A 16,323-nucleotide genomic window follows, 5' to 3' on the forward strand; every position below is an offset into this window, starting at 1 on the left:
TTTGTGCAGTTGCGTATACAGCCCAGTCTTTGCACATGAACAAGCATTTCTTAACTTCTCAGAGGGAGTCAGTACCTGTCAGGAAGCTGGAGTCTGAAACAGGGTCCACCGCAGAGGCTGCTGAGCAGACTAAGACAAAACACCACTCCAGAAGGGAATCAGGGGACTCTAACTTGTTCGGGAACGGTTTCTCTCCCTGCAGGGTTGTCTGCCTCTGAGATTGCCTTTGGAGACCTCATCAAGGGGGGATCTTCCCTGCTCTCCCAGTACCATTGAGACTCACATACCTCTCCTTGCTGTTTCAGCTCTGCCCGCCTCTTCCGTTGTTTGCTGTTGGTTTTACAGTGAATGAAATGGGGCTTGCAGTAGAACTTGCCTGTGAGAAAAGACACACGCACACATAGTTTTTCTCTACAGACAGGACCCCTGGAACAAATGCTCATACAATCACCAGGAAAATAAGCCCAACACGGTTCGGTTCGGAAGTGAGCAGGGGCTTATCCACTTGCCCTGAAATGGCTCCAAGATAAGGCAGGGACACTCTGTTGTCTCCCTCAGAGAAGGTGCCAGCAATGGGGGACTCCTTGAGTGGGGCTAAAACCCCCAGGTGGCTCCCCTTCCAAACAGAAGTCAGATTTCTTCACAAGGTCAGTTGTCAGGGAGAGAGAAGTGGTTCCACATGTGTCACCACTCAGGCCTTTTTTTCTGGAATCTTGAGGGTCAGGACAGCTGGCCCGTGATGAGAGAAGAGACTCAGATGGGGTACATGCCATGTAAGAACAGCACTGCCCAACACCACTGGGCACCTGTGAGAATAGCCCTGCTGCCTACTTCCACAGCAGTGACAATGGCGATGGTAATGATAACAATGATGATGATAATAGAAAAACCTAATAAATACTCCATATAACAACTCATCAACCCCCACATCCTATGGGCTAAGAGTTATTTTTTCTTTGTTTTGATCTTCTGAGGCAGTCTCTACAGGAGCCCAAGTTAGTCTGGAACTCAGGGTCTTACGGTCACGGCCTCTAGAATGCTGGGATCACTGTGCACAGCGTCTACCCAGGTCCTCTCATTCTCCACATTTTGCAGATGAGGAAGCTGAGGGGCCGTGGCTTTAAGTAACAGCCCCAGGTTATGAGGTGAGGAGGAGGAGGAGCCACTGCCCGAATTCACCCCGGGGGGGATAGTTTTAAGGCACGTAATCATAAGTACTGTGCCCTATTGCCCCACATTCTATACGACAGTATACAATAAATGGCTGATGGCCTGAAAGTGATCTCTTCGCTCGTGGAATGACTTTGCTGTTGAGCTCTGGTAGGTCACGTACCCAAAGAGGTGGTAACATCAAGGCCAGTTTTATAGTTCATTCTTTGTGTGTGTGTGCGCAGGTAGACACATGTACGTGTGTAGGTAGTTGTGTGTGTGTGAAGGGGTGGGTAAGAGCATAACATCAGCTATCGTTCTGCAGGCACTGTTTACCTCGGCTTTCTGCTTTTGTTTTGAGACGGGGTCTCTCACCGGAGCATACCAAGGAGGTGAGGCTGGCCAGCCAGAGAGTGCCTGTGTCGTCTCCCCAGGGCGGGGATTATGAACGTGCCAGAGAACGCATTGCTTCTCTTCTTATTTCCTTTCTCGTCATTTATTTTAAGACAACAATCTCACTGTGTAGACCAGGTTGGCCTCAAACCCCAGGGACCAACCTGTGGTCCTGTGCTGGCATGAAAGGTGTGCACCACCCCACCTGGCCACAATTTAAACAAAACAAAATAGGGGTTCTGGGGAGCAGACTCCCGTCTTCGTGGTTGCAAAGCAAGTGCTTAACTTCCTGGGCAGTCTCCCCAGCCTCATGTACTTTGTTAGTGTGCCAGCATTCACTAAGTTCTTATTACAGGCCAGGCATCATGCTGGGCACCTCACACAGTTTATCGAGTTGGATTATTTGGACTGCACAGTCACCATGGAGAGTGGCGGGGCTGAGTGGGATGGGCAAGAGCCCTCAGGGGACAGTAGGCGTTAACCTGCCTGGTGCTGCTGTGCCAGCTGTCTGCTCCCTACAGTGGCATCTCCTAGTCTCCCTGAGTAGCATTCCTGATGCTATCGTGCTCCCTGTTGGGAACTATTGGGTGTCTTAGAGCCTCCAGAGCATTGGAACCCCGGAGCAAGGCCACATCCGAGATGGAGGCCAGAGGCCAGTGCTGTCCCGACCCCCGGGGTTACCTTCGTTGCAGTCAAAGGCATAGGCAGCCAGGGGCAGGGTGGTGGTGCAGACGCTGCATCGGAAGCACTCCCGGTGGAAAAAGTGGCCCTCGGCGCTCAGCCGCTCCATCACATACACGCGCTTCTTACAGAAGTAGCAGATGTCGTTGCCGCCCAGGCTCAGGGGAAATGCCTTTCGCACGGATTCCTGGGGCCAGGAGAAAGAGCAACGTGCTAGGGCTGAGTAAGTCTCCAAAGGCCAGGCCTGGGCTTGTTAGGATTCTTAATCAGATGCCAGGGACTTCTGCATTCCTGGCTGCTGCTTACATCACTGCAAATAAGCATGGTGCAGGAAGACACTCTCCACACAGCCTCCTACAGCCCCCCACCCCCACCAGGCTGATTTAAATGAGTGGACGTCTTGCCTGAGTCTGTCTACCTAGTGCTGCTTTCTTGTGGTCTGTCCTAGAGGATAAGTGTCGCTGGGTACCACAGTGGTGATGTATGATGGTCAGTGTTAGTTGTCAACTTGACAGAGTCTAGTATCACCTGGGAGATTCCCCTTATGCCTGTGGTGGGAAGCCCCACCTGCTGTGAGTGATACCATTCTGTGGCTGGTAGCTTGGACTGAATAGCTGTTGCAGCAGTAAGCTGCATTTATCTCTCTCTACTTCCTGACTGTGGGTGCGGCTCGTCCAGGTGCTTCAAGCTCCCCTTTAATTTCCTTCCATGATGGACTGCGCTTTGAACTGTGAGATAAATCAACTCCCCTGAAGCTGTGTTTGTCAGGGTAGCTCCTCAGAGCAGCAGGAAAAGAAACCAAGACGAGGTCGGTTATATGTCTTCGGCCCCTGAGGTGATGGGGAGCAATCGAGGATTGGGTGTGACCTCAGATCCATTCAAGAGAGTGCAGAAAAGGGGTGCTTGTATCTCACGGTTCCCTCCCCACTTGCAATGGGGGAGGAAGAGCTGGAGCAGGCTGGTGCTGGCGATTTCAGGTCAGTGAACCCAAAGGAGAGCAAATCAACAGTCAGGGCACAGGGTTGCTAATGGCACCGTGCCACCTAGAACAAGGAGGGAGAGACCAGCGGGAAAACAGGCTCCCCTACTACTCCTGTCTCAGTTCCCAGGTCTGATTAGGTTGGACACTCAACACTGAAGGTGAAGGACTTGTCCAACAGCCCTGCAGAGCCTAGTGTCAGACAGATCCTGAAAGGCATGGATAGTAGGGAGCAAGCCTCGCTTGGAAAATGAACCACAAGGATCCAACTGAAGTTAGTCAGTCTTTGAGGAAATGTGGCTTCCCCCAACCTTCGCTGGATCCAGCCTTTCAGCACCCCCTTGGTCCCCATGAAGGGGTACCCTTCGGATGGAAGGATCTTCCATTACTCCTGCCCAGGAGGCGGGGCAAATATCTCCAGGTGGAGGCTGACAGTGCATGTCCTTACCAGGTCTGGAGAAGTGGCCTGTGTCTTAGGTCTGTGATCATTCAAGTACAGATTGACCAGAACTTCAGCTGCAGCCCCTATTCCGCTGGACACTTTCCCTACCGTCAGCTGGCCAAGAGCAGAGATGAGGAAACAGACAAAAGGAAAGGCAGTTAGCACCCAGCACCAACATACGGCAAGATGGAAGAGGGTTCCAGCCCATAGGAAAGCAGAACCCTAGCGTCTCCAGAGGTAAATCAGACCACCAGGAGTAGATGCCAGGCTTATAGAAATGATCAGAGGGAAAGAACCCAAAAGCTGGTGGTAGCAAAAGGGAAAAAAAAATGTCTATTTTTACTCCTGTGAGTTATACGGGGTTGTCAAATCACAGAGATATAGCGGGGGCAGTGACGCATGCCTGGTAGGACGCATGCCCACTCAGGAAGCTGGGGCAGAAGGATTGTTGTGAAGTTGAGGCCAGCCTGAGTGACATCGGGAAATCTATGACATAGTGAGGCCAGCCTGTACTAGAGAATTAGGGCCTGCCCCCAACTCAGAAACACAAAACAAAACGAAAACACTAATAAACACATGGACAATGGAATTAGAGCTGGGGGCTGGGGTGGAGTTTGTGCTTAATGTGTCTGGGTTTTTGTTTTCCAAGGTGCAACAGTCTACATTTTCCTAAGTGAGCAAAGCAAGTCCAGAAGCTCAGTGCTTTGTGCCACGCCTTTCAAGCAGTCTAGCGTGGAGCAGGGTCTTAGCCCTGCCCTGTAGCCTGCTTAGCAGCCAAGCACAGCTTCAAGGAAGACATCTCTCTAGAGGGATGGTTACAGCATCATTGAACAGCTCAAATAGGGAATGGAATGATCACACATCCAGGCCTGGCCAAGTCCTACTAATCTTCTTCCTTCCAGCAGCTCTGACAGACCACACTGTCTTTGTCTACTCTGACGGAGGTGAATAATGTATAGCCCAAGAGGCCAGAAGTACTGTCTCCAGTCCCCAGGCTCTTGAGGGAGGCTCCCAGACCTTGCTGCCTTCCAAAATTCAGTCTCTGAAAGGAGTGGCCCGAACTAGGGCTGCCAAGATTCTGGTTAAAGTTGCCTCAAATAACACTGAATCTTCTGTGATAAAACAATGCCTCCCATCCAAACCCAAGACTGCTCTTGGGAGCCATGTCTGATCTGGTTGTTACCAGACTTGAGAACAAAGCAGCCAGTCCAGGGAACTGGAAGCAAGCGTGGATTCCCAGCTGCCAGGGAGCAGAGCCACCCTAGCCCAGCATGTGAGGCTAACTCTTCAGATCCCAACAAAGCAGATATCTTGGGGTGAAGAGAAAGGAACCTGAGTAGGCAGGAGAGGAGAAGGCATCAGGGACTCTCCCAGCTCTGGTTGTTCTGGAAGCTATACCGCTAAGAGCAGTTTAGGATAGCCACTCCATATGAGGAGGGCTTTGGGGGACTGTCAGGAATATGGCTGCGGGCTGCTGGGGGAGAGGGGTTCTGCTCTCTCTGGTGTAGGGTGGGGTCTCCTCAGGCTGTCCAAAGCCTCCATGTCTTGATTTGTGAGCAGCTGCTGCCAGGCCAGGCACCCCCACCTCACCTTGTCCCTGCCTATAGGTCTAGCCTGTGAAAGATTAGAATTCTGACTTAATATATCTCTTCCCACTTTTAAGAACCTGTGCAAGCCGAGAAATCTGGCTCCTTCTTCCAGGAGGGTTCAGGTGTGCTGGCTCAGAACAATAAACCATTGTTTGTCTGATGTTCCATGCCCTGGTGGGGCCCCCGACTCTGCCTCTCAGATAGAGGGGCAAAACACAAGGTTTTCTTGAAAATAAAGTCGGGGGGTGGGGGGAGGCTAGCTTTCCCCCGGGCACAGCCTGCTCAGCCTCCTCTGATGTGAACTAGGCCCGCATCACTCTCCCAGAAAGGAGGCAAGGGCTGCCGTAACACCCGTGGTGGAGCCAAGATCAGCCTGTGCTGTCTGAGACCACTAACCCACGTCTCTAAGGAGACCTTATTGACTACTTAGTAATAAGCACTTCACGCCACTTGAACGTCTAAGCAATTCTGTCCTAGGGAGCGAAGCCTGCAGAGGGCTGTGAGGGTGCTGGGGGTGTTCCCCAAACACATTGGGATAGTCACAGCCTGTTCAGGTGTTCTAATCAGCCGTGGCAGCTGGGTGGGGAGTCGGGAGACAGTAATGTCTGAGGTGAAGACCACACCCAGTCTTTTCATTGTGAGTCAACTAAAGTTCGGAGTTGTCTCCTATCTGCCCTTCCTACCTGCAGGGAGCCATCCCAGATCACGGAGCCATAAATGGGATTTGCAGAGGTCATAAGGAACTCAAAGGATGAAGACTTGCCTCAATGGATGAGAAGGCTCTTGAAGCCTACTTAGGGCCAGCATGAAAGTGAATATTGCTCTGAAGATTTTGGGGGTTACCTTCCTTCTAAAAAATTATTTTAGATTTATTTATTTTATTATATGTGTATGAGGGTTTGCCTGCATATATGTAATATGTACCAGGTACATGCCTGGTGCCCTCTTAGAGGCCAGAAGAGAGCATCCGATCCCCTGGAACTGGGGTTACAGGTTGTGATGCCGCTGATGGTTGTGAGCCGCTGAGGGTTTTGAGAACTGAACCCAGGTCCTCAGCAAAAATATTAAGTGCTCTGGACTGGGCCACCTTTCCAGCTCATTCTCTCTATTTCTTGAGAGGAGGATGACTATAACCCGGACTGTGTCTAGGGGCCACATTTTCACCAGCTGGGGAGTTACCAGGTGGCCTGTCTTCTGAGAAATGATGAAATGCATAGCTTGTGGAGAGACTTTGGAAGAATTCATCCTGGGAGTGACCCCAGCAGGGAGCCACGGGGTTTCAGCAAGAAGATTTATATACACTGACTAGTGAGCCACATGTGTTTGTGGGGTGGGGGCTGGATGAGGGGAACAGTGGTAAGCTGTCTATGAAGAGTCCGTTTACATGTAAAATTGGACAATCTGAGGATTTAACAAAAAAACATTAAAAATTAGCAATTTATACCCTCCTGGAACTTATATGACTTCCACCAGTCTCATAATTCTCAAGAATTTGAATGTTTTTCACCATTTGCTGTTCCTTTTTCAGTCAAACTATTTTTCAGTGCACTCGTTAGCATGGGGAGTGGCAGAAGGCTGGCTAGCTGGGGCAGGCCATCATCTCGCATGACCTTTGACTAACCTCACACGTATTGTTTCTCTCCTGTGGATCTTAGTTCCCCCAAACTGTGAAATGGAAAGACACTCCCGAGTTTGCAGGGTTGTGGAAGCTTCCTAAAAGACCCCGGGTAGGGGCTGGAAATGTCGCTCCATCTTGAGAGCGCCTTACTCTTTCCGAGGACCAGGGTTTGGTTCCCACGTCAGATGACCTACGGCCTCCCGCAATTCCAGCACCAGGATCTACAGCCTTCTTCTGCAGGCACCCCACGCAGCACACATTTATATAGACACACACGGACACTGACACGTTAAAGACAAAAGACCTTGGGTGGAGCCTCACACAGTGCTGGGCACGCAGAGGTCGTCAGCAGGTAGCCAGGGAGACCGGAGCACGACCGCACATGTAGTGTCGAGTTCTGGTGTTTAGACGCACGCGTCCCTCTCTCCCACTTTCTCTCCCTCTCCACAGACAAGAATGACATGGCTTATGCTCCCTGAGATACTCGGGGTGCAAACATGGCGACACAGTCACAGGCGTCGAAGCCAGAGGCTGTGGGGGCGCTGCCCTTCCATGGAGTCTCCAGCTCAGGTCCCTGTCTATATGCGGGAGTCTTTCTCACACTGGACTGGGCTAGCTTAGCTGCTCCGCAGGTCTGCATCCCTGATATCAGTTATCTCATCTTAGCCATCTCTCTACCTCTAGCACAGCAGATATGATGCTCAATGGAGGAGGACGCAGGGCCCTTTGTGTCAAAAAAGTGGGATTTCTCCACATTGGGCTCAGGAGCCAGCTCACACAGCAGGGACCCAGGCAGCCTTTCTCTGCAGGTGAGCCACCTGTAGCCAGCAAGTTCTGAGTGTCAAGCAAGCCCACACAAGGCTTGAGAAGCAAGAATCAAGTTTCCCGGACTGGAGAGATGGCTTAGAGGTTAAGAGCACTGGCTGCTCTTCCAGAGGTCTTGAGTTCAATTCCCAGTAACCACATGGTGGTTCACAACCATCCATAATGAGATCTAGTGGCCTCTTCTGGCATTTAGGTGTATATGCAGACAGAACATTGTATACATAGTAGTAAATAAATCTTAAAAATAAAATCAAGTTTTTAGGGGTTTGGAGCTGAGGGCTTGTGAGAACAGGAAGATTCAATGAACAGAACCAAAATAGTCTTTTGGGTTGGTGGGGGGAGGAATCCCCCAATGGGGAACTCCTAGATAAGAAAACCACAGAGAGAGAACAAGCTGTTGGATCTGGTTCTTCATCTTCCTGCCCAAGGCAAGGAAACAGCAAGTTGCCAGCACTGCCTTCTTTGAGGACATTGGAAATGACATGCTCAGGGCCGAGGTGAGGCATGCCTGGAGGGCTGTGAGCTCCAGGGGGACTCTTCATTGGCCTAACTTCACCCCTGGTGACAGGCAAGCAAGGCTGATCATATATATCTAGTGCTCAGCGCTGTGGGTGGGTCTCGAAGCCCTTAGGACCCTAAGTCACCCAGGCCAGCATTTGTTCACAAGTGGCTAGGACAGAAAATGGAAACCCTTAACATGATTGCCAGTTTAGAGATACGCATTTTAGGCAAGTGAGCTTTCTTCTGGATGTCTCTTCTACTGGGAAAGGGAACATTTAGTCAGTACTTCAGGCATTTTGTGAATGTTGGATCACTGCACTGTTCTAACCACCCCGAGGAGTAGCTGGTATATCTCCAGCTTACGGGCTAAGAAACTAAGTCTCAGAGAGGCCCTTTACATTGTCCAAGGTCACACAATGAGCCAGTGGTACTCCAAGTGTGATTCTAAGCTAAGGTTCTCCTACTTAATAACACCTACTTCCCTAATACACACTAGCACTGGTACAGTCAAATCCCCATAGAGTGGGATGCACATCCGAAGTCCCACAGTGGTAGCCCTGGGACACAAGGACAATGCTAAGGATGGAGGAGGGGCCTTGAGATGTGCCCTAGCACCAGATAACACAAAACGGGTTGCCCAGCCAAAGCATGCCCACTGATACCATCTCTTTCTAATATGAAAATCCCAGAGTAAATCCTGCAACACTGGTCTTAACACAAACACCCAAGGCGTGGAGGAAGCTTGTCTTTCGGTGCTTGCCACTCTTCTGTCTCTGTCGGCTGGCTAAGCCGCAGCAAAGCAATCCTTGGCCCACCTGTGCAATCATTCATGACCATCTTGTTCCTGTAAGAGCATAACAACCTTGGCAAATGCCAGCAGCCAAAGAATGGACCAAACTGACATGACTTCCCTCTTTCAAAGAAAATAATGACTGGGTTATAGGGATTTGAAGTAAGACTGGACATGGAACCCATAGTACAAGGTTTTGATGCTGGCCGGTACAAAAGAGGGTGTCAGGATTCTGTGATCCTTCAGAAAAAACCCATAGGACCTAGCTGAACTTCAAAACAAAGCATCGTTTGAAAAGGTGGGCATAGGATGATGGCAGGGACCTGGCCACATCTCTTGGAGATGGTGACTCAAGTTTGCAGCCCAGGGGGTAATGTGAGATCTTCAGGGTAAGTTTGGCCAAATCTGCTCCCTTGCCCCATCTTAGACTCTCAGAGTTGGGGTACAAAGCTCCAAAGCCGGATCAAGGCATGCTGCCTGATAGGAAGCAAAACATAATTTGCCGCTATTTTTTCCTTCCTTGAGCTTCTGGGAATGCAGCCTCATGCTGGGCCATCAGAACACTTCCTCACCTGCTGGGAAGAAGTGCCCAGCTCCAGGGACTCTTCTTGGGAGAGACACCCTGGGCTCAAAACTGTTTATCAACAAACCAGCATCTCATGTAAGGGGCAGCCAGGTCTGTCCTCCGAGGAGGTCAGGATGATGGTTGACAGTGCATATGCAAAGCCTGAATTAAGTGCTGAATTAAGGCTGGAGAGTTAAGGGGGGGAAGGTTGGGCGGGGCAAGATCCTATCCATGAGGCTTGCACCTGAACTCTCATAAATCCATCCCCACCTGCCTAACCATGGATTCACAGTGAGACCCTCAGGGGTCTATGAGTGTGGACACAGGGAAACGGAAGCACGGAGATTCAGTCACTTACCCACCAGGCCAGGGTAGCGCCTTTTAAGATAAGAGCTCCCAGTTTTTCCCCAGCCACATTTGCAAGGCACATTGTCCTGTGGTTAACAAGCTGGAGACTTAAAGCCTCCTGATCACACACCCATCTCATGACCAAGGTTGGCCTGAGAGATGGAAAGGCAGAGCATCAAGCCCACAGAAACAAGGAACAAGCCAAAGGCGGGGCCCTCTCAAGGCCAACCTCACCCAGCCTCTCCCCAGGTATGGGGTCCTCCATGGACACTGTTTGTAGGCTGGTGCCTCTGACAGGGCTCCACACAAACCCCAGGATTCTCTTTAAACCTTTCTCTTCTCATCCGCCTGTGCCTCCGCTCAGTTCTCACAGTCACAGGACAGCCCTTCTTGCTCCTTCCACTTCCTGTTGCTCCGTGCCTCCAGCCTCCTTTCTCCCCGCTATTGCTCTAAGTCTTCCACAGACATTATAGTGTTATGCTGTGAACTACATGACTGACTTACATATCGCATTCATACTGGTTTTTCCTCCTCCTGTAGCATAGCCTCCTTAGTATAGGGACTTTGATGCATTGGTGCATACACCAAGAATCTCAAGTATCCGAACTGAGTTTATTAAATACTTGTTGAGTGAAGGTTCACTAACTAGAGAGACCTTTAAAATGTTAAAATGTGCTAAGAGCCCGATGGGAAAGGCCTTGGAAGGGGATAAGCTTACTCCTGACAAGTCTGTCAGACCCAGGTTCTGCCTCCTGCTGTGACTTGGAAGGCAGAGAGACCCTTCCGAGGGTAGAAGAAAATCAGGAACAAAGGGAGGACACAGAGAGGAAAGGCCTTGGCAAGCTCAGCTTTGAAGGGCACAGGAAGTGAAAGAGGGACTAGGCAGGAATAAGTAAGGTGGCTCTGTCATTTGCTTAGGTCAGATATGCCAAATATCAGCAACTGTACATATTAAATGTGTGACTATTCTTATGGTCCGCTGGTGTTATAGTAAGGGGTTCAAAGCTTCCCTTTATTTTCTCAGCATTGGTCAGGGCTTGGCATTAGAGTCCCTGATGAATACTTTCTGTGTGAGAGTAACGCTGACGATGCAGGCTGGGGCTGTCCTGCTAGTTAATGTGCTGACACAAAACCCAAAGTGGATCTAGGGCCGTTGTACAATATCTCACAAACTTCCATCCCAGCCAGGCCTAGCTCCAGATGTTTGGCTCTGCTGGCTAAATGGAGCCTGAGAACAACTCAGAACATGCAGGGGGCGGGGGGAGGCGATGATTCAGGGCGGCTACCTTTCTGGCAGGAGAAACAGAGTCGGCAGCCGGTGGAGAGGAAGAAGCAGCTGGATCAGGAGACGGAAGGCAAGAGGGAGGAGATGGAGGGTGAGTGCGAGGCAAACGCTTAGACAGGAGTTTATCCTGAATGGAACGGAGACAGAAGAAAGATAGTAGGATTATAGCTGTGGCAGGTGCTTTTGACATACCCGTGGGGGAGCAGACGCTGAGGGCTGTGTCTCAGGATGACACAGAAAGCGTGTCTTGGAGCCAAGTGGGATTACGTGGCTCCTGGCTACACTGCACTCTGCTTCAGTTCTGTCCCCCTGAAACACCCCAGGGAGGCCCATTCTGCTCCTGTATAGAGCTGACCCAGACTGCAGTGCTCAGTAGAAGTCCTCACGGAGGAGTTTGGTATGAGGGTGCAGCTGCAGGCTTTGGAGGGGAGAAGCCTGAGCCAGCCAGGGCAGCCTGCCACAGCTGGGGCTTCCGCAGCTGTAGGCACACTTGCTGGCCTCCTGGAGGCTGCTGGCACCCTGGCATTGAACTCAGTGCCGAACATTCCTCCTCCATGCGCGACTCCATTGACAGCTGCAGACACAGGAGGAGGCTGAGTGAAGGTGGCAGAGACTGCTTCAAGAGACAGCTTGCTCGAAGGAGGAGGATTTCACAAGTGTGTCCCACTCCCACTGCCAGAACCCTCACAGTTCCTGCTCTGTGAACACCTTTATTTTTCCACCAGTTCCTAAATAAGTAGGTGGCCTGGAGGAAGCTGTGCTTCCCAAGCTAAGGCACTCGCTTAGCACTGCTGTTTTGAGAGAGCTCAGACTGAGGCAGAGCTCTGCCTCATCATTCAGTGCCTCCCTCACTGAGGGGACAGGCTGTAACAGCACAATTGGCTCGCTCTCACCTTTAAGGCTCGTGTGTTCTGCAGTTGACCAGCAGTCTCCCTCTGTAGCAACTCTTAGGAATCTCAAAGTTCAGCTAGAAATTATTTAAGCACACATGTATCAAAGATGTGGCCCACAGGCTGCATGCGTGCTCTGATAACCATGTGACCAAGCATAGTTGTGTATAATAGCATCATCTCCCAAAGGCAAAAGACTGGACACCCTGGACTAGAGTTGTTTCGTTTGATTTAATGTTACTTAGTTTTGACTAAGGTTTCGATGTGTAGCCCTGGCTGACCTGGAGCTCACTGCGTAGACCAGGCTGTCCTCAAGCTCTCAGGGATGCCCCTGCCTCTGCCTCCTGAATGCTGGGATTAAAGGCGTGTGCCACTACACTCAGCCCAAGGTGGGAGGCAGGTCTTAAAACCCATGTTTTTCTGGGCTTCTTTCCACTTGGGCTTACTTTCCTGTCTCCATTTTCCTTTGTCGTAATGTGCCTACTATTTGAAAACTATGGACTTGGAGTCAAGATGATGCAAGCTCAAATTTATCAATGGCTTAAAAGTGAATTGCTTCTTGTGCTACAGAAAAGGAAGAGAAGAGCTAAGCCCCCATGGCTGTTCCATGGCTCCCTAGCTAGACATCCAGCCCTGGTTCCTGAAGATTCCAGAAGCCCCTGCTTTACCTGTGGTAAATCCCCGTGTCCAAACATGGAGGCCAGGTGAGCTGCCTTCTCTTTAATGTTCTTTTTGTGAAATTCCCTGTTAGCCAAGTTCTGGGCCCTCTTCTGCAGTCAAGGTGAGAAAGGAGAAAGATGGTGACAGCGGCCATGAGGATTGCCTCCAAGGGAGAGGGAAAGGAGTAACCCAGGCTTGTCTCCTCACGCATAGCAGACAAAAGATAGGGAGGAAAAGGGACCAGAGGGAGAGGGATGCACTCCGGATGGGATGAGGAGCAGTTAGGATGGGACACAGACACAGGTAGGCAGAGAGGACCGTCACCTGGAGGACCTTTTCTTCTACTTGCTGCAGCCGCCGCAGCACCCCTGACAGAGCCATGGCTCCTTGGCAGGTGCGAGGCAGGGTGGCGAGGTTTTCAGCCCCAATCAGTTGCAGGTCTGACTTGGCCCTGGCTCTCCAGGGCCTGCTTGTACCCTCGCCACTAGCAGGTACTTGATTGAGTTCTCTGAGCACCTGACCTGTTGCCACCATGGAGGGGAACTGGGAGAGAGGGGGAAGTCAGCTTCCTTCCCTTTATAGGCCCCACCCCTCATGAGGAGCCCCCATTAGGCCCTGAGATGGAGGGCAAAGCAGCAGGCGCCACCCTGAGACATGCCACATGTTCGCCTGGGGGGAGGAGCAGCTTCTGCAGCTGTGTTGGTATCCCCAGCACCCAGGGAGCAGTCCTGGGCCTCACCTAAGAGCCTCCAGTCAAACTGCGATAGACCTGGTTTCTATGCAGATCTCTATTCTGAGATCGCCTGGATGCCTTAAGGAAGGTCTGACCCATCCCATTAGGAGCTGTGACTGATCTGAGTATGTGTGAGTATTGGTATTGAATATGCGTGAGCATGCACTGGTATTCCTTAAATACCTTCTCACGGGATTAGTACCCACACAGACTCTGTATTAGACCTGGGCCCTACTGCTATCCAGCTCGGGTATGAGAGCAACACACAACACCCAGTACTCACCAGATGACCCTGGAATTTGTGGGAGCTCATCCAGACACTGTCCTGATTCCAAAGCCTGAGCTGGGATAAGCCACAGTCTCTCTATACAGGCTCTGGCCTGCTTCGGCAGGGCCTTTACCGTGTCTCAGCGTCACCTCTTCAGTGGGTGTGGCCCTGAGCTCCTCTAATACCATCCTTCTACTACTTTTCAGTAACTTAGAAATCAGCGTACTCACTAGCCCCTCTGTACTGAATCATAGCATGGGAAGTCCCCAAAGGGCCCACATGGAGTTATTTACTTTTCCTTCACACAACAGTGTCAAGAGCAGGCATGTTGGGCTGGGTAACACTTGTGGTGGTCTGAGGGACCAGCGGCATATACTTCAGGTGCTGCCTATGTGGTTGTTCTTATCCCCAAGGACAGTGACCCTGCAGGAATTCTACATTCAGCCATATTTGGGGGCTGGAGGGGGCCATGGATCCCACCCCTTGGCTCCAAGTCCCTTCCCTCTGGCTTTACCAAAATAGTATCCACTGGAAAAAGCCCTACCTGCCTTTTCAGAGGAGGTGGGAGCCTGGGAGTGGACTCCTCCAGCTTGGGGCATCGAGAGGGACCAGGAGGGCGAGAGGCAGAGCACAGGACGGGCTTACCTATGCCTGAGACACGGCAGCAGTCCTGCGAGAAGAAGGCAAGTGCACAGACGCAGCCCCGGGAGACAGGAAAGAAAAGGTGAGTGAGACTCAGGCATGCAGAGAGAGGAAAGCAGAAACAAGGAGTAGGAGCTGCAGTGTGCAGGGACAGAGCCGGGGCTGGCTAGGTTCCTGCAAGCCCCGCCCTGCTGGGAAACTGGATCCCTGGCTCTGCAGACATGTGGATGGACAAGCCCCGTGGTCCCCACTCCGGGACAACGTGTGAATCCCACAGGCCTTACTTTTGGCTCAAACACAGGGCTCTGGGCCATCAGTGCCAGCCTACACCACTCTAGCATGGCCAGTGCGGTCCTCTTGGAAACAGAGAGCTTCTTGCCCACTCCAGGACAAGGATGTCCAGGCCACACGGACAGAGCCCTTCCTAAACACTCCCGGGGGGCAGGACTCCAGAAGGGACTGTTGAAACTATGTTTAGACAAAGGCAGGACTCAAAAAGTCTACTCTTTTGTAACCAAGCCACATCCTGGGGAAAGTTAGTTATTCAGGAGAGGCGTGGCTCACCCCAAGGCCAAGGAGCCATTCATGTGTGCCTCTAAAGTTAAACAGTAAAGAGAGTGTCCCCACAAAGTGAGCCAAATTCTGTCATGGGACTGCTGTCCTCCATAGACAGAGGAAACCTGACCTCTGACATGTATCATAATATGACAACACGCATCCAAAGTCAAGTGAAGACAGTAACCAAGCTAGCTATGCGCACAGACCTCAAAGGAGTGAGCCAGAGAGGACTTTGCAGCCTGAACCACAGCAGCCAACCTGCCCTGGTCAGACACAGCAACCCTTCAGGGCCTGCTGGGGCATGGAGAGAGGAGATATAGCAGGGAACACTGGGGAGGTTGGTCAAGTCCTTGCTGTTAGCTTAGCACCTCTGGCAGGGGTACCTCCTTTCACCACAGACTTGAGCAGTGCTCTCCCACAAAGCCTCTCAACTTCGGTTGTCCCGTCTCACACTGGCTACAGATCATGGGTTGAGTGCAAAGCCAAACTGGGAAACGATTTAACTACTGCAAGATGAGCTCCAGCAAACCATGGCTTGCAGGCCTAATTCAGGAACCTGTTTGTGTAAACAGGTTTTACCAGAATGCCGTCACACTTAACTTGTTGAGGAATCCAGTGTGGAGGCTAGTGAACCCCAGGCCAATCTCTTAGCCAGCGGGATCCTGCCACCAGTAGGATAGGCCCAGTGGCCATGTGAGAGCCTTACCTGTTTCGTGGCTAAAGGGTTCTGTGTGTTCTCCTCAAACTTGGCTAACAGCTGATTGGCCATGGACTTGACTTTGTTCTGATTGCCACCTTCTTTAGAGTGCTCTTGAGTGGAGCCCAGGCTACGGCTGGAGAAGCCTGACAGCTGCAAAGGTTAAAACAGCATATTGGAATATAACCCAGCAGTTAAAAGTTTGACTTCTGACCGTCCCTTCCAGCCCTGGGACTTTGGCTATACATCCCTGAATTTGCCCCATCTGAAAAATGGGAGGAGTGTCACACTTCAAGAGGTGATTGCAAAAAAAAAAAAAAAAATTAGTTTTAATAGAGAAGTGTTACATAAAATAGTTTCCGAAATACATCATTTTGAGAAGTGAAGAGAGCATGTGTGTGTGGTGGGGAAGTCAGTTGGGCTATCATAAACACAGGCTTTGGGCGGGTTTTCTCTTCTCTGTACTCCCTTTCCCAACTTCACCCACAACTCCAATCTTGAAAAAAAAAAAAAACAATTCAGAAATAACTTTAGATTTACATAGAAGGTACAGAAAAGTACAGCTTGCTCTGGAGTCCCTTGCCCCCAGCTGCCTTTGATGCAGCTTCAGGAACTGTCACAGCACTGTTATCAAAGCTGGGGAACAGAGGAGGGCAGAAAGCTGTGAACTGGACCAGGGGCTCCCTCAATGTTTGGATTGCATCAGTTTT

At 51.0% G+C, this 16,323-nt stretch overlaps 1 protein-coding gene across 8 annotated transcripts in view; it reads right to left on the bottom strand.

The window, feature by feature from the left end:
* Nucleotides 1–16,323, bottom strand: part of Mical2 (microtubule associated monooxygenase, calponin and LIM domain containing 2) — a 180,082-nt gene that overhangs the window by 61,603 nt on the left and 102,156 nt on the right. For 4 of the 8 annotated variants that reach the window (XR_008722472.1, XM_055627668.1, XM_055627673.1 and 1 more), the window contains exons 17-24: nt 15,623–15,766; nt 14,261–14,386; nt 13,040–13,258; nt 12,724–12,825; nt 11,167–11,292; nt 3,651–3,758; nt 2,224–2,410; nt 288–376 (exon numbers count right to left, since the gene is read on the bottom strand). Coding sequence is in view for 6 of the 8 variants with exons in the window: in XM_055627668.1 (XP_055483643.1) it covers nt 288–376; nt 2,224–2,410; nt 3,651–3,758; nt 11,167–11,292; nt 12,724–12,825; nt 13,040–13,258; nt 14,261–14,386; nt 15,623–15,766 (1,101 nt within the window). In the remaining 2 variants the exon portion in view is untranslated. The remainder of the gene's footprint in view (nt 1–287; nt 377–2,223; nt 2,411–3,650; nt 3,759–11,166; nt 11,293–12,723; nt 12,826–13,039; nt 13,259–14,260; nt 14,387–15,622; nt 15,767–16,323) is intronic. The other 4 variants (XR_008722473.1, XM_055627671.1, XM_055627670.1 and 1 more) reach the window with 2 other exon arrangements.

Source organism: Psammomys obesus, unplaced genomic scaffold, assembly GCF_907164565.1.
Source record: "Psammomys obesus unplaced genomic scaffold, mPsaObe1.curated_primary_1811, whole genome shotgun sequence".
Taxonomy (NCBI): Eukaryota; Metazoa; Chordata; class Mammalia; order Rodentia; family Muridae; genus Psammomys; species Psammomys obesus.